This window comes from Arachis stenosperma, chromosome 6 (assembly GCF_014773155.1).
Source record: "Arachis stenosperma cultivar V10309 chromosome 6, arast.V10309.gnm1.PFL2, whole genome shotgun sequence".
NCBI classification, from domain to species: domain Eukaryota; kingdom Viridiplantae; phylum Streptophyta; class Magnoliopsida; order Fabales; family Fabaceae; genus Arachis; species Arachis stenosperma.
Genome location: NC_080382.1, coordinates 143,013,100 through 143,032,432, shown reverse-complemented (window position 1 = coordinate 143,032,432; position 19,333 = coordinate 143,013,100). Strand labels below are relative to the sequence as shown.

Genomic DNA, 19,333 nt, shown 5'->3' with positions numbered 1-19,333 from the left:
TCAAAAATTTAAATCAATAGGAGGAAGTATGTTAATAATTATATTTGTAATAACAATAGTAATTAACTGTAACGAGATGATAATTAATGATAGAACTTAAAACAAACACTAATATTAAAAAAACAAAAAAAATATTTTCCAAAAGAAAATTGCTTGGTCTAAATTGGAGATACACATAAGGCTGTCAAAAGGGATAATTCGACCAATTTAGAGACTGTTAAATTTGTGGATTAGATGGGTTAAACCGTTTTAATTTTTAAGCTTACTTTATTTGCAGGCCATAATTTTTTAGTTTGAATCGTTTATGGTCAGTTCGTTTATTATTTTATTTTATTTTTTAAAAAATATTTTGATAAAAAATATCACTTTTAAGTCAAAAATTTTTAAAAAATAATATTTTTTTAGTTGATAGGTCGGATTTTTGAGTCGGATAGAGAGAAATATCGACTAAAAATACTTTTAAAAAAATAAACGAACTACATATTTAGCCCGTAAATTAACCCGTTTAACCTATCATTTTTTCGTGTTAATCGGATTCAACTCGTTTAACACAAAATTTAAACAGATTTAATTTTAGAACCAAAATCCACTAATTTAAATGGATAAACAAAATAACTCATGAATTTAGTCCATTTTAACTGTCCTAAATCATACACACATGAAAGTTGAATGAATCATGAAGCATGCATTTAATTTGTTTCCCTATAAACAGCAAACTAACTATATTAGAATATTAAGAGCATCAAAGACAATAAAATGCAACAAAAAATCATCATAACAACTCTGACGGCTGAGATGGCAAGAAAGACGAAGCAAGGAAAGAAATGATAAAGATATGATATATACAGAAATTATTTTTAATATGGAAAGAGAGATGGTATTTTGGTTGAATATTGATATTTGAAGTGTATTACGGTAATATAGAAATCATTCAACACGCCCCCCACGTGTTGCAACACGCCCCCCACGTGTTGGCTAAGAAGCTGCCACGTGTCCAACACGCTCCCCACGTGTCCATCACGCCTCCCACGTGTTGCAACACGCCCCTCACGTGTTGGTTTCCCACCCAAAAAATTCACTCATCTGTGATTATATCAAATACTCTCATTTTCAACAAAAACACCAATATTTTTTCCATACAAAAAAAATTAGCCTCATATATATGCTGAAAGATTGAAAAACATTTTATATGTTTCGTCTCAGTGGATATTGCTTTCATATTTTAATTATTTCACTTTTTTTCATTATTGTTACTTTGCTCCCTTGGCTTCATGAGTGCGTGGCAACATCTATCAAACTTGTTTTGTCCTTTTAACTTTATTTATGCACTATCTTGCAATTGTCATCTCAAGTCTTTTAGGTAAGGAGAGGGGAGATACATGCATTATCCTCTTAGTGCAATTCTCTCCCAAAAAAAAAAATGTTCCATTTTTTAATGTTACTAAAAATATGCTAATTACAAGTCGAAAATTTTCGGATGATAAATGGTTAATAAAAAATTGTAAGATCAGAAATTAAAAATTTATTTTTACTGTTTTAATAAAATTTACGGTATAAATAATAATATATAGGTTGCGTTTGTTTACAGAGATAGGACACTAAAACATGGACACAGAGACATAAAATCATATTTGGCAGATGAGACATGGACAGAAACAGTGTGTCAAGAAACATTGAATTAGTGTATTTTGTGTCTATTCTGACAGGAAGGACATAGGGATATTAAAAAGGGGACACAACTTATTTTTCATTTTTTTTCATTATTTTTGTTAATTTTTCATAATTATATTTTTTTATTATTATATTTTCTTCATATCAAATTTTTTGAATAAAAAAAAATTAAATTTTCATAATTTGTTCTAGTTTATCACCAAATAGAATACAAAAATACAAAATTTTGTATCTCTGTCCATCAGTATTTTATCCTGTTATGTTCTCAGTATTTTGTCCTATCCTATTTTCAAAAACAAACACAGCTATAGTGACAATTTTAAAGTTAAATAATGGCAGTTTTTAACCGTCACAAAATAAATAATAGAGATCTATAAACTAGTTCAATATTAAAGTTAGAATGATTGGCGGTGATTTTTGTAAACCGTTAGAATGAACAACCGTCACAAAACAATAACAATTAAAGTTAGATGATTTTAAAAGAAAAATAAAAATAAAAAATTTGCCTAAATCAAGCCATCATGTATCACAACCTATTTGAAATTAAAGTTAACTAATATATATAAAGGAAGAGAGTTGGATTAAATAAATTGAGCCCAGTTCTAAATTATCAATTAAATCAATTTAATACATGTCATACCCAAGTACTTATCATCAAAATACAACTTGATAATTGATTATGTAGTCAAATTCCACAAGAGATAACTTCAATGGTGAAAGGATAAACAAAAGCTCAAAGGATCCCATATAAAATAGTAGTATATTTTTAATTATATTTCACAATAAAATATCATTAATAAAAAAATTGACGTGATGTATGTGGAGTATTATTTTTTAGCTGCTGTAATTTTTGTTTCTCTTAATATACGAGTTAATTATTAAAAAACAAAAAAATGATAATGGATAATTCCGGTAAAATGTAAGATAGATATGTTATTATATAATTTAATAATACTTTTGATGAAGATGCTATGATTCTTTTTTAAGGGATGACCTTATCCACTTATACGATCGAATAAATTGATTATATATATATATATATGCATGAACGAAGACAATTTCACAAATAGCTTAATAAACATCTCATTTTAACTAATCAAACAGAATAAACACTTTAATTAGTGTATTCATCAAGGGTTCTAAATTAGGGTTTTCTATGTTTTAATCGAATCAAATTAAATTAGTTAAATTTGTGATAATAATTTTAGAATATAATTAGGGTCAATTAGGATCAATTATTATTATTTAGCATATCTGAATATTTATTATAGGAGATTATATTTTTATTATTACGATTCTCTTAGTATCTATAAATACTCTTTTTATATTATATCATTCCAAACAACTTAAATACATTCAATAACAAACAAATATTTTTTTCAATTTAGTCTCTTGTTTCTAACATAGTACAGAGCCATGGTATTCTTTTTGAAGATGATAGATTATTTTTTTTGCGGTGAAATCACCGTAGTTTTTGTATTTTTTTTTATGCCATCTTTCTTTATCTTTTGTCACTCTTTTAATGTTTTTTCACCTTACCGACTAGCTTATTCTCTCCGTCTTGTGTCTTTTTGAGTCAAATGATCAAACACCAATGTCATCGGCTATTTTTCGATTCTCATGAAGATATCATATAGTTTTTGCTCTCTTTCAGCAGTTTTGTATATATTTTTCTCGTAGCAGTTACGTCTGCGTTCTCTCATAGCAGTTTCATCTATATTTTTTCAGCTCGTAGCAGTTTCATCTATATTTCGTTTATATTTTCTTGTGACAATTCTGTCTGCGTTTTTTATAACAATTTTATCTGCACTTCTTTCAAATAAATGATAGTTTCATCTGCGCTTTCACAGCAGTTCTGCCTGCGCTAATATAATTAAGTGGCCACAATTTAATTTATTAATTAATTAGATACAATAGAAAAAGAGTTATCCATCTGCATTCGAATATTGTATTGCACTCGTGTGGACAAGTTTTAAGATTTATAGAAATTCCTTTATCTTGTTCGCTAAGCAAAAGATTTTTTTAATAATTTTTAATTAAGCAAACCTTTTAATCAATTATTTTTCTATAAACTTTCGGTGGCCAGCCAATTTCTTGGTCAACAATTATAATCTTAATAAGAACGTTGTCTTGTCAGATTTTACTTACTCTCTTATTCTTATATATTGTTATATTAAAAAAAAACTTGTCAGTGACTTTGACTTAATTGGCTTCATGTTATAAATTAAGTTTAAGTTTCTACTTTTTCGTGTGAGTAAATTATAAATATATATGTTGTAAACATCTGCTGATGAGATAAGTGATATATGTATATTTGACTCCCAATAATACAAAAGAAAAATTTAATATTAATTCTGTACTATAATCCATTATGTAGTGTTTGTTTTTAAAAATTAAAATGAATATTATATTTAATAATTAGAGATTAGAATTAAAATTTTAATTTTTAGCCTAAAAATTTTTAATTTTTTAATATTTTCAAACATATGAATAAAAAAAAATTAAAACTTTTAAGATTAGAAACTAAAATTTTAAATTTATTTTTCAAATTTTATATTTATTTTAAATAATTAAACATAATACTTAGATATAACTTAATATAATATATTTTATATTAAATATAATACAAAAATTTAATTTAATTTAATTTAATTTTTTTATTTTTATCTTTTAATATTTATCTCTTAATTTCAATTTCTTTTCTGTCTTAGCAACAGGAATATATTGAAAGGAAAAAAAGTAAATTAAGAATGGAGGAGAATGAAGTGTATTATAATTAACAAAAAAAAAGGAAAAAGGATGTATTACGGCTATTAAAAAAACCATGTGACCGTACATGTGTACTATCCAGTACAGTTAGATGCAATATTCTAATATTCTTAATCTTTATGACCATACATTAGGTTGATATATTGTTTTATTTTTTAAAGGTTATTTCGCCGCACTCTTTTTTATGCTTATTTTTGTCATATTGTTGAAATTCTTTAAAATTATTTTTAAATTTTAATTTAATTTTATTTTATCTTTACTATTTTAAATTATTTTAATAATATTTTTGTTGTTAATTTTTTTTACAGTTAATAGTTAGTATTTTTTTTTGTCTAATTTTATCCTTAATTATAGTTTGAAATATCAAAATTGATCATGAAAAATTTTGATGTTAACAAATTTAATGATAAAATAATAATCTTTTATAATCAAATTTGCCAATATTATAATATTTCATTAATTATTTTTCTTTTATATAATCTTTCATTAATTGCTTATCTTCTATTTAAACCTATCATTACTGTGATCTTATCAATACTTCTCTTTATTATCAGATTTAGGTTATCGTTTTTTACTTTTTTTTTTAGGGCTCTTTTTCATTATCACTATTTCGTCGTCCTCTCACTGTTACTAAGTAGCCATTATCATAGTTAAGGTTGGAATTAAAGAAGTAGAATAGTAGAAACAAAAAAGATGATAATAGTAAATGATGATGACTTATATATTTTGACATGTCTAAAGTTTAGACTCGATTTTCGTGTGACTTAAAAATATTAGAGTTTTAATTATCATATTTATAATAAGATAGAGGTCTAAATAAATAATCTGATAAAATTATTGAGTGGAGTTTAAATTAAGGTAAATCTAATTTTATCTGATTTATAAATACTCTTAATTGTTTTGTACCGGCTAATTGTGCATTATCTATCTCTCTTTAATTTTATTAAGCTTTCATTTACAATACAACTTTGAAAATTATCATCTCTAATTCTCAAGCTTAATCTCTAAGCAAAACTTAAATTGTATTTTATTGCAAGAGAAGAGATATTTCTATCCAGCTTGTCCTTCAAACATGTGAATTGGGCCTTCTCTCAATTTTCACTGAACACACACATATCAAATAATACACCAAACAATTTGGACCATATATTCATGAACCCAACCATGTTTGTTATCACATAGATATAGTTTATTTTACTTCTCGACTCAACAAGAGATTTACAATTTATTCATAGAACCATATACCTAAAACGTTTTATGACAAAGTTTCTTTTAACTCCATTATAAGTTATAACTAAATTGTTGCATTGGATATACTTTCTTTTATAACATATTCTAAAAGTTATAACATTCCTCCTGTATTATTTCATGACATATATATATGCGCACATGGTATAAAAATCATTTTTAGTGACAATTTATTTTTTTTACAATAAAAATAATTGTTAATACATTTATTACTTATAATTAAAAAGTTTTTGTGATAATTTATTTTAATGTAAGTATTTTTATGTCAATATAATATTTTGAACTGTCAGATAATTTAATATATTTGATTAAATCTATTTGACTGAACTATCTAACGGTCAACAATATCATCTTTATATAAAGATGTCTTCATAAAAGTAATCACTTTATATAATAATCGTCGGTAAGAACTTTTTAATAATTATAAAACTCTTTAACGTGTGATATTAATATATAATAACAATGACAAATATATAACTGTCACAAAAAATAACTAAAAGAAATAATAATCATAATACTATAGCTATACCAAAAATTTGCTACTAAAGGCTAAAACTAGTTTTTTTTTTTCCATGTGAACTATTAAAAAAAAAATCAAATAAGCTTTTGAGATGAATAATTATGTCAAAATTGGAATTTTTTAACAACAACGTTGGTATTTTTTTCTCCTTAAAGATCAATGAGTGTATTAAAAATATCCCTCAAGAAGTCAAGAACTTACTCAATAATTTTTTTCACAGACTCCTTATAAATTCATCATCACAAAAATGTTATTTTAGATATCTACTCATCTATTACACAATAATTAAATTTGATTCTCTACCTTCTTTTAACATCTCAATGTGTCACACAAATAAATACAAGCCAGATCGCAGCCTTCTAACTAAACTGCCTAACACCCCCCATGAGTAAAATATGGACAAAGTAAAATTATTCTCAATGAGAGGAAAGTGCATGAAAAAGAAAGAAATTAAAGAAGAAAAAAAAAAGCTAATAATAATAATAATAAAAGGCCTGAAATATTCTGAAGATCATATTCTCTTAATTGTGCTACCCACTTTCCACGTGATTCCACGTATGCCATCTACCATATACACACTCATCATGCATGGTACAAATTAAATTCATCTACAATATACTTTTATTATTTACTACACTTTAAGGTGGAAACTCAGGTGTAGTCGATTTCACGTGAAGTTGATAGGTGAGAGCCGTTAGATGGTTTGACTGATTTGACTAAATTTTCATCTTACGACTTTCAACTATCAACTTCACGTGAAATCGACTGCACCTAAATTTTCACACACTTTAATTTAATTTAATTTTTTACCCCATGTTGAAAATTAAAGGGAGCTAGGGTGAGTCATGAACTTTCTATTGGTCAACGCATGAGCCAAAATTTGAGATGCAAAATTAAATTTAAGTTTGATTATTATATTCATATAATTATTGCCTCAAAGTCTTTCATCTCTTGCCTAATAAATAAATGAATTAGTCCCCACAAAGCACCCCCTATCACCTATTTTCAATCATAAACCCTCTTATTCCTTCACACCCTCCTACAAGTAATTAATTCAATTCCTATCATCATCATTTCCTACACTTACTTTTGTTGTTATATATATTATTATATCAAATACTTTCTACAAACTACTAAATTAAAGTAAAGTATATGCCCCATAATTTATGTGATCATGAATTTTGATCTTGGTCTTGCTCTTGGAATTGGCTTCCATGATCAAGAGAAGAATTGCATGAAGAAAAAGGAGGATGATCCATCAAGAAAATGCAATAATAAGGCATACCCATCTCTTACATTAGGACCAGCAATAATTGATGATGATGATAATCATAATCAAGGTTCAAAGATTATTGAAGACTCTAATAATTCTTCTCCAAGTGCAGTGTCATCATTTTCCAACTCTTCTATCATAATCAAGAAGGAGAAAGATCAAGAATTTGAGGTTGAGATTGATGAGAAGGCTCCATCATCATCAAGGGATGAAGATGGTAACAACACAAAAAGGAAGAAACTTAGGCTCACAAAAGAACAATCTACAATCTTGGAGGAAAGCTTCAAGAACCATTCTAATCCCAATCCGGTAATTAATTAAATTCCTTATAACATTACTCCATTTTATTTATTTATTATGTATATGTTAGCATGTTATTATTATTAAAGGAAAAATAAAGACTATCCTCCTCATCAATCTAATCTTTCAATCATAGTTATTAAAACCTAATCTTCTCTAACTAATATTTTCTCTAAAAGTAAAACTCAGATTATTAATTACCAGAAGTTAAAAATTCAGTTGCAGTTAATTTTATGTAAAGTTGATTGCTGAAAGTCAATAATTTAACATATTTGACTAAATTATCATGTAAAGTCTCTCGACTATTAATAATTTTATGCCAAGTTAACTGCAATCGAATTTTCGCCTTTATGAGAATCATATATAGTATTAGTTTGTTTTTATTGCAACACACTAATAAGTAATAACACCCTTTTTTTTTTGCCCTTTTGATATCTTGTATAATAAATTGATCACTTTTCCTGATCAGAAGCAAAAGCAAGAATTGGCAACACACTTGCATCTGCTGCCGAGACAAGTGGAGGTATGGTTCCAGAACAGGAGAGCCAGGTATGGTTCCCAGAATAATATGCTTCCATATAAATATTTTTATTATTTTTATGAAACTGTTTTTTTTTAATTATAATTAAAGCATTGTTTTCATTAAAAAGATTTTATTTGGGAGCTAAAAGATAATTATTGAATCCTTTAATTTAAAGCATGAAACAAATTTTATAAATTTATTTCATTTATCATTACTTAGTTAAAAAGTACTCGGTTTTAAGCATTTCTTTTTAACTTTTTCACCTTTTTACGGGAAAAGTTTATTCACCAATATGAACGTGAAAATAACTGGAATAGCACTAGGAGTCTCGTACTACTCTACACTAGCAAAAAGATTTTTATGTTTACACTATTAATATATTAAAATTAAAAACTTAAATATATATAAAATTTATCTTTTTAAAATTTTATTCATGACTTACTTTATTCGTAATCAGATTAAAACTCTTATATTTTTATATTTTTATGAGTAAATATTCTTTTCGATTTCTAATAATTTATTTACAAGAAAAGTTATCATTCTATAGTTCAAAAATTTTTAATCAGTCCCTATTCATTCAAATAATTGATTTAAGTAGGGATAATAAACATCTTTCCAAAAACTTAAACTGATTTTCGGATTTAACAAATATCGAACTCTTGACTTTTCAGATTTAGTACTCTAATACCATATCATGATACTACTCATCCCAAAAACTTTAGCGGATAGAAAAAGATAACACTAATGGTTATATCTCTAATACTCCATAAACCTTTATTATACACATTATACAAATATTCCATTGCCTTCTCATACTTTTCTTTTAAGTAGTCTCTATTAATAGTCTAAAAAATTCCTATAAATAATGACATGTTGACGTGTTAGAAACCGGTTAGATCAATAACAGAAATTAATTAGATTAATTATTTAAATAATTAAAAAATTTGTAAATTATGAAAAGACGGTCTATTCTTTAAAAAAATGTCAAGAATAATTGAAAAGAAAAGTTACTCTATTTTAATTTATTTTAATATATTATATTTGATGGTCACAGGACAAAGCTGAAACAAACAGAATCAGATTGTGAGTTCCTGAAGAAGTGCTACGAAAATCTAACAGAAGAGAATAAGAGGCTCCAAAACGAACTTCAAGAACTGAAATCAATGCAAACAACAACACCCTTTTCCATGCAAATTCCACCAACAACTCTTACTATATGCCCTTCTTGTGAGACAATTTGGGCTAATAATAATAATAATAATAATGGGGAATTATTGCTTATAAGTTCAAAAGCTCATCAACATCATAATCATTTCTACAAAAATAATGGATATCCATTATTCAAACACTCATCATCCGCAACATGCTAGATTTACATATAGAAGGCTATAAACACTATACAGAATTTTCAGGGGAATTATTGTTGTATTTTGTTATGGGTATTTAATTTTGTGATATGGTGGTGAGGTCAATTATTATATATCACTTAATTAGCAAAGTGTAATGTAATTAAATCTAGCTTAGTAGTATAGAGAGCTCCCATGTGATTTTTTTACCGTCAAATTTTAGATTATAATAATGCAATACATAGCTCAAACAGAGTTTTTGTTTTCTTTTTTTTTTAATGTATTTTGATTATATATTTATATGTAAGATATACATTTAGGAGAAACGCTACTATATAAGAATAAGAAAGCTGTCACTTCAAATAAGTTTTCTTCAGTTTATTATGATTGATTAATAATGTTGGGCATGTCAACAATATAATTAGTATTCTAGGTGTCCCTTTCACACACACATATATATATGAATTTAATTTTGATATATTAAAAGTGTAAAATTACACAGTCATATAAATATAATCGTTTTTTAGATAATTATTCACGTATTTAATATAAAAATAGTTATTTTTACTCATATAATTGTATGTAATTAAATACCCGTGTAAAATAATAATTTTATATAGATAATGCATCAAAATTATATATATATATATAAATCGTTTATCTTCAAAATTTAAACCGATAAAATGAGATATATGAAAATAATCATATCTGTAACATATTTTTTTTTATGTAAGAGTCTCTATTTTAAATTTGTGTAGATCTTTTGCATAAGGTTTTTTAAAAGTAGAATATTATTTTTGTTTCTAACGTTTGGGGTAAGTTTTAAATTGTCCCTAACGTTTTAAAATTAACTCAATGTTATTTTGTCGTTAGAAATCTGTTAACGAAACTGACGGCGGGATAAAATTGAGATGATTTTGAAATGTTAGGAACTTAAATAGGACGAATATGTTAGGGACATAAAATATTTATAGAATGACTAGTACATAAATTTGTGGAAAAAAATGATACATATACAATAAAGTAATGTGATTCTAGTTATTTTACAAATATTTCATTATAAGTAAAAATCTTAAGAGTAAAATTAAAAAAAATAAATATTTAGAATTAAAGTAATGTGATTAAGTGTAATTTACCTAAATGTGATTAAAAAATAATTGAATAACTATGTACCGTAAAAGATTGATATTAGTGAAGAATAAAATTAAAATTTATTTTTATGTATCGTTTTTGTCCCCAACATTTTCGTCATATTTAAGTCTCTAACATTTTAAAATCGTCTCAATTTTGTCCCGCCGTCAATTCTGTTAACAGATATTCCTAATGACATGACAACATTGAGTCAATTTTGAAACGTGAGGGACTTAAATAGAACGATTCAAACCTTAGGGACAACTTTAAGACTTATCCCAAATATTAAGGATAAAAACGATACTTTATTTTTTTTAATTTATATTATATTAAAACTCTTTTTTTTATTCAATAAAAATTGAACTCTAAACTTTTTTATTATAAAAATTCTCGTACTATATCATAAAACTATTTTTTCTAAAATTTAAGTTGATAAAAAAATTATATTAATAATAATTATATTTCTAAATATTATCAATTTAACCGAAAAGAAAATCGTAGTATTAATTTATTTTTGACAACTTAAATTTTAATATGAAGTGCATTACCGATAATCATTAATAAATGATGTTATTTTTTGTTACAACTACTGATGGCCGAGAAAACAATATTCACATCTTAAAAACTTAAACTTGATTTAATTTTTATTATTATTATTTTTTTAAAAATACGGTTGGCTAGAATATTGAGAGTCGTTAAAAATAGAATTATATGTATCAGAAAAAGATTTTAAAAAAAATAATTTTATAATATAGTATCATAATTTTTATGACCTAAATAAAAATCTATAATGCAATCTTTGTTGACTCCATCACCAGAAAAAAATTCAGAAGAATTTAAATTCTTGGCAAAGTATACTTTTTTGTTTCTAAAACTTTTAAAAAATTCTAAAAATACATCTAGGTTTAATTTGTTTCAGTTTGTTCCTAACAAACATTTTATATATGTTTTAATTTTATCCTTAATATTTTAAATTTATTTAAGAATTTTAATATATTAGAGCTTATCTTGCATAATTTATGCTTTAAACAAAAAAAAGTGACATTATTTTCTAGTTTTCTCTCTATTTTGTAGGAGTCGATCATAAGAGAAAAAAGAAAACAAAAGAATTTAATTTTAATAGAGCTGAATTTGGCTCAATTGGGACCATTATGCTCAGAGCCTGGCCTCAAATACAATAATGGAGGATAATAATTGATTAAATGAGCGATTATAACATCGGGTTAGAACTTAGATGCCACATCTAGACTCATAGAATCACTTTATATTATATACACTTCGATCCTTTAATTAATAAGTGAACAACTTCATTTAATTAATTTTCAACAATGTGAGACTTCACTTCTTGTACTTGGTATCTAATATCCCTTTTCCACTACCAAAAATAGATAAATAAATAAAGGTCCCACGATCACTAATTGGTGGTAATTTATAGGGTGTTCATGGATCGGATTCGATTCGCATATCTGCGGTGTTAATCCGAATCTGATATGAAAATTGTAGATATAGATCCGATTCGCAATATTTTTGGATCGGATCGGGTCGAATCCACACACTGATCGGATCGAATTGCAGATTTTGTGTTGGTATCCGTATATTCGCAAAAATAAAGAAATAAATAAGTAAATATTTTTTTATGTTTTATTTCAACTAATAATTATCATATATGTTATATTATTTTAATTTATTATTTAAAAAAAGTATGTTTAATATTATTTTAAAAGTAGACATATTTAAAAGAATAGAAAAAATAAATTTTATTGATATTTTTTCAATAAAAATAAATTTTTAAAAATATTTTTTGTGTTTTGCGGATATATCTGATACTCGATCCGATCCGATCCGCAAATGTGGGGATCGGATCCAACCTTAAAAACTGCGGATATTAGGATCTAATCCGGTGATTTTAGTGCGGATTGAATCGAAATTTTGACATATTCCAATATGATCCGCATTCACCCCTAGTAATTTACTAATTTTTTATTTCCATCCATGCATTTTTTTACAAAAAAAAAATATTTTATGTTTGTTGTTATTTTTTATCCTATAACAATTAACGATTCAAACTATTTTCCCACTATCTTTTAAAATGAAATTCAATGTTGTATGTGTGTATATGTACTAGGGTGTAAATTATCGAATCGGACCGAAAATTATCGTAAATCGAACTAAAAATTATAACAATCGATTTGAAAACCAAAAAAATCAATTTTTTTAGTTTTTTTTTTTTGACAAAATCGATCGGTTGTTGTAAAAGGAGCAAACTAAACAGTTGTTTATCTATAGGAATCGAATATATTGATTCAGTTGGTTTTTAGTCTAAAATCGAACTAAACCAAACCAATAACACTCTTATTATGTGCCTTTCAAATAAAAGTTATATAATATGCTTTTTTACAATAATATTAAATTTTAAATTTTAAACCCTAAATTTTAAATTTTAAATTCTAGCCTTAAACTCTAAATTCTCCAAAAAAATAAAAATTAATTAAATAATTTTATAATAAAAATATTAACTAATTGAAATTAATTTCCTATATTTATTCCTCCAGAAATTTTTTTCCATAAAACTATATATATATGGATGGGAGTATACATGTGGAGTCTAATCATATATGGCAGCAGATAATAATAAATGAATGAAAGAAAATTGAAGATGAAGCTTCAAATCTAAAAAGATTAGGCCGGTGAAGATAATATATATTTGACATCCACAAATGTCTTTGCATGCGAAAGAGAGTGAATTTCAACGCACAGCATGCAAAACCCCAAAATTTGGAGCAGCCAACTCTATGAATCCACTGAATCATCATGCCCTTCTAGAATGGGGTTTGTGTGTTAGCTTGAGTTTCTATCATTTTTCTTCATTTTGTAGAACCAATTTATGGTTATTTTAATATACTTTTAAATATTTTTTATTAATATGAAAAAAAATTTCCTTAATAATTTATAAAACATTAACAACAATAACGTGGATGTATCATAACATAGTTTAAATATGTGTAAAAAAGTGGTGATATATCATTAGTGTCATGTGTCATAACACGATTTGTTTATGCATTTACTAACATATTATTCTTACAAATAATTTAAATTAGCACGGAAATTTGTTAAATATCTCGATTTTGTCTCTAAAATAAAAAGTTGTGAATCAAATTAATTTTTGGATTAAAATTTTTTCAATTTTTTTTCTATAAATAAAAAAAACTCTCGTTATTTTTTAAACTTATTCATTTTCATCTATTTTTTATATGTAACTTAAATAAAACTCTTGCTACATGTATAATAGAAAAATTATTTAAAAAATCTACTGTACAACAAATCATTTTATAAAAACAATTACAACATAAGAAAATATTAAAAAACATTCTCACTACAAGAAAAAGCGTATTTTTTGATGTCAAAAATCGACGGCTATTTCTGCCGTCGATAATTTTCAACGGCTTGCTGTCGATATTACTAAAAAATAATTAAAAATAAAAATATTAAAATCGACAGCATAGTCGTCGATATTTTTATAATGCATTAATTTATTTCTCTATTATCGTCATATAATAAGTGAACCAGAAGTCGATAATAAAATCGACGAATACGGCGTCTATTTTATTATTTTAAATATCGACAATTTTACTGTCGATAAATTTGAACGGTCTAGATTACTTTCTAAAATGGAATGAACGGTCTAAATTTAATCTTTATAATAGACGTTATATGTGTTGTTTTTTTTATTAAAATCGATGAATATGGCGTCTATTTTATTTTTATATTTAAAAGTTTATTTGTATTATTATCTAATATTCTGTTTAAATTTTATTTTTATATTTAAAAGTTTATTTGTATTAACGGTTTACTATTTTTCAAATAGAAAAAAAAATTAAAACATATAACTATTAAAATCGACGGCAAAGTCATCGCTTTTAAAAGTTAAAATAGACAAATCTAAATAATTAAATCGACGGCAATGGTGTCGATTTTATTCAAGCACATATCGACGGCGTTGACGTCGATTTTATTAAACATATTATAGACAAAAATGTTGTTGATTTTATTGAGTGAAATATCGACACAAAGGCTGTCGATTTTATTGAATCAATTATCGACAAAGAGGACGTCGATTTTAAATAATAATATCGACGGCAATGCTGTCGATTTTATTAAGAATGTAAAATTCTCACACCCATATTACAGACGTAATGGATGTCGATTTTATTAAATTATTATCGACGGCCATGAAAGCCGTCGATTTTATTAGCATTTTGATAAATCGACAGGTTTTATAGTGACCAACTGCGCTATCTATTTTGCCGCGAATTTCAATATTATCGACGGCTAAGCCGTCGATTTTAACACGATCTCTTTATACAATTGTTTTCTCTTTTTGTTAAACTAAAAAAAATTTCATTGCTCAAATATAAAATTATTAAATAATTATTTTAAGAGTAATTAATATATTTCAATCAAATATAATACATGATCACCAATTAAATCGAACTAAACTTAAATTATGTAAACCTAATGGTGATAATGAAAAGCTTTGTTTTGTTGTTTTGTTTTTTCTTACATGATAATAATATATATCATTGTTCCTTTTCAAATTCTAATGATATATATTTTAATGATGAAAGATAGAAGGAAAAAAAATATATAAAAAGATATAATGTCTATATAAAAGATAAATTTGGTCTTTCTTTAACTATTTTTTAAACAAATTATTTTTTGGAATTTTCATATAGTTGGTCTTTTTAATTATTCAATCAATCAAAATTCAAGTAGTAATAGTAGTCCTCCCTTAAGAAGTTAAATAAGACTTAAATAAGTTTTTTTTTCCCCATAAAATATGCATGTTTTGAAGCAAAATTAAAAAAGTATCTATTTTAATCAATAATTATATTTTTTAATTAAAAAACTTTATTTATATATTGTCAAATTAATTAATATTTAATTATTATAAATCATTTGAATGATCAAAGTTTAAACAAAATATTTATAAAAATTTTATGTTTAAGTAGTACGTGATAAATAGAAAAAGAAATTAATGGTGGATGAAATATTAAGGATTTTGAATTTGTGAAAAAAAAAAAAGAAAAATTGTTCTAAAGACTAATTTGTTTTATGATATTTAATTTCAAAAATTAAAATAAGTTGTTCAATAAAATTCAAAAGACAATATGAATTTATTGCAATGATAACATACGAGTAATATGTGTCAACAAATTGACACATGAACAAATCATGTTATGATACGTGTATTATTTTATATTTATATTGATATATCTTGTGCCGCTAACTAACACATCATTCTATTACACATGATTGATTTATATTCTAATCCGTAGCACTAACTATTATTCATGTTATTTTATGACGTCAATACACTGTTAACAAAAAATATTCAAGAAACTAAAATACGAGTTATGTAGTGAAAATTTAAATCTAAATTGAGATCAGACAATTAAAATTAAAAGACCAATTTAAAAATTGAGTGAAAATTTAAAGGCCATTTTAAAACTTAAAAATTCTCTTATTTTTAATTAAGGTTCTTTTTAACAAATCGTAAGAATTTGAAATTTTTTTTTGACAAATTCCTTTTAATTAGACGAAGAATTTCTTTTATATATTGAATTGTATTTGATTTGAGTATGTTTAAGGTACGTTTAAGCTAAGAGAATAATTTTTGTTTGGATAAAATAAATTATTAGAATTACTTTAAAAGATATAATATAGTTTTAAAGTGTGTAAACACATGCTCGATAAAAATTGTTCATACCCTGACCCAATGATAAGAATCCAGGTCCAACTAAAAGGCCTAATCCGATAGATTAAGCCTAGCTAAGCACCGACCTTCACATAAGAAGTCGGTGTCCACTACGACTTGCTCTAAAGAAGTCGGACATGAGATTAGCTGGCAGATAAGCACTCATTCAAATGAGTAACCGCCCCTAAAATCTCTCTAACCGCTTCATAAAGTCATATCTTAACCTCCCTAAAATAATGGGACGGTTAACATCCTAAAGATATGGCACTACTCCAACGGTGGTTATTGGCTCACCACTATAAATACACTGACATTCCTCAGGTATCTCTAAGCCCAATACTCTCTAGATCTGCTCACACTCTTGCTAACTTAGGCATCGGAGTGTCTTTGCAGGTACCACCCCCTCTTCCGCCATTCATTCAGTCAAATCTCCGGTTACCCACCGTAACAAAAATATTAACATTTCACCTAAAAAAAACTTTTGACAAAATAACAATATACAAAACTGATGAGTTATTAAGACTTACTTCTTCCAAAAGTAATGTAGATCAAATTAGTTTTGGTTGTTTAATTAATGGTAATTGCTATGGTATCTAAAAGTGTTTGTCTAACTTATCAAAAAGGGTTAAAAATTAATATTTAATTTTAAAAATATAAAAATAAATAATTATTAAATATTCAAAAGTTACTACAATAAGTAAGTTAGACAAAAGTTAGACACCAAGTTATAGACACCATAGAATTCACCTTAATTATATTGGACCAAAAAAGGTACTAAATTAATTCCCTCAAAAGCTTAATGTACACCGAATTAACTACTGTGATCACATCAATAAATTGTGATAATAAATAATAGTCTTGATCATTTCATCATCATTCTTGTCATTTCACCAATGATTTTCATTAGTCGGCAAAACCCAGTTAGCCACTAATAATTAATAAAATAATTATTTCGTACATGCATGTGTTCATATTCTAATGTATCGGATGCTATAGACAAGTTAATCCTCTCATCAAAAGAATATATATTAGAATTGTAAATTTGATGACAAGAGTTAGGTAACCTTTCCACGTAATACTCATAAAAAGGTTTGGGGATAATTTCCATACAGAATATATGTAAGTCTTTATTTTTATATATATATTTTTTAAAATTTTAAACAATCATGATAATTATTTTAAAAGATAATGAGATCTTTAATAAAAAAATATTTAATTTAAATTTTAAAATTTATTTTTATGAAATTGATTAATTTTTGTAAGTTTATTTTTTTTATATGAGACTAATTAATCCTATAAAAATAAAATTTAAAAATTAAATTAAATATTTTTTTTGTTAAAGATCACATAATCCTTTTGAGATAATTGTCAAAAGTTTTCTATTTTCTTGGATAAGAAAGTAGAATATAAATATTCCTATTTATTGTATGATTCATAAAAAATATTTGATTTCGTTACTTTTTAGTTTTAGAAGAGGCGCATTACAAATGTACGAAGATTCTTTTATGATTAAAATACACTTTAGCTGTTTGAGTATTTTTTTCATGCGCGTCATAAATGTTAAATAAATAATTTTAACCCTTTTGTATTAAAAATAAGAAGATTTGAACTTGTAATTTCTTAGATGAATATAGAAAAATTATACCATTTGAACTATATTTTATTGGTAATAATTTTAACTTTTAGCTTTTGTTAGATACTTTAAATTTAATTTTTTATATATTAAAGAAAAATTTTTTATATAAAACCATTTATATATATTTATTTGATAAATTATGTCCATATATAAAAAACTTCATGGAAACAATATTTTTTAAGATATTATTATTATTATTATTATGCTCTTTTGGACCTCAAAGTAGGTCTAAATTCTTGGCCGAATGAAATTAGGACCCACAAATGTAAAAATAAATAACCAACAAAAACCATGAAATTTATGTCATTCAACTCAATCCAAGAACTAATTTTTATTTTTCTTTTGTCTCGGGTCAACTTCTTTTCCCCAATCAAACAAATTTTTTTTTTAGACTTCTCCAATCAAACATTTAAACCCAATTCAACTCAACCCAATAATTCTTTTAGCAAAAATTGATCACTTTTGTTCCTAACTAATTCACAACTGTTAAAGAGATAAACAATGGACTTCTTTACTTAATTGCTACTATTTATAAAACTAATTAAGTTCAATTAGGAAGTTAAATTTTGAAATTATTTTATGTTTTAAATTTAAATCCTAAATCTTAAATTTAAACTCTAAATGTTAATCATAAACCTGAATTAAACCTTCTAAAAATGAAGATTAAGAAAATAATTTTACAATAAAAATTTAATTAAACTTGACTAATTTGATTTCCTATATTTATTCTATTTAGTTTGGTTGGAGGGGTTTATTTTTTTATGCTTTGAATCCCCAAAAAAAAGTATTAAAAAAAATAAACTAATAAACTTTGATTTGGGGGATTTTTTTAGGGTTAAAAACTCTCACATAACAAACAAAATTCTCTATAGACACCCAAAAAAAAAATCTCTATCAAAGAAAATGTTTTTTTCGCAGTACAAAAGCAATATAGTATATTGATTATTTGTGATAGAAGAAAGGAAAACTAGCTGCTCTCAAAAAATCTCGAGTGATGAAGAATAACGGACCAATTAGGAGTAAGTATTTATTTTTATTAGTCAAATTTGATTTAGAAAGAGTAATTATTTTCATAAAATTAAATTTAATCTATTAATTATTATTTTCCTATTTTTTTTACTATTGAGCATGTCTTGCTAGTTTTTGATGGATTGTAATCAC

At 25.2% G+C, this 19,333-nt stretch overlaps 1 protein-coding gene across 1 annotated transcript; it reads left to right on the top strand.

Moving 5' to 3' along the window:
* Positions 1–7,308: 7,308 nt before the first annotated feature.
* LOC130936267 (homeobox-leucine zipper protein HAT9-like) lies at positions 7,309–9,889 on the top strand. The gene is made up of 3 exons (XM_057866315.1): positions 7,309–7,790; positions 8,251–8,330; positions 9,359–9,889. The coding sequence occupies exons 1-3, from the start codon at positions 7,383–7,385 to the stop codon at positions 9,672–9,674; spliced, it is 804 nt and encodes a 267-aa protein (XP_057722298.1). The 5' UTR covers positions 7,309–7,382; the 3' UTR covers positions 9,675–9,889.
* Positions 9,890–19,333: the final 9,444 nt, after the last annotated feature.

Bases quoted from the DNA above. Each gene is read 5' to 3' on its own strand.
- LOC130936267 (XM_057866315.1), top strand. From the start codon at position 7,383: ATGAATTTTGATCTTGGTCTTGCTCTTGGAATTGGCTTCCATGATCAA. The intron at 7,791-8,250 runs GTAATTAATTAA...TTTCCTGATCAG, and splicing joins ACCATTCTAATCCCAATCCG to AAGCAAAAGCAAGAATTGGC. The intron at 8,331-9,358 runs GTATGGTTCCCA...TGATGGTCACAG, and splicing joins TTCCAGAACAGGAGAGCCAG to GACAAAGCTGAAACAAACAG.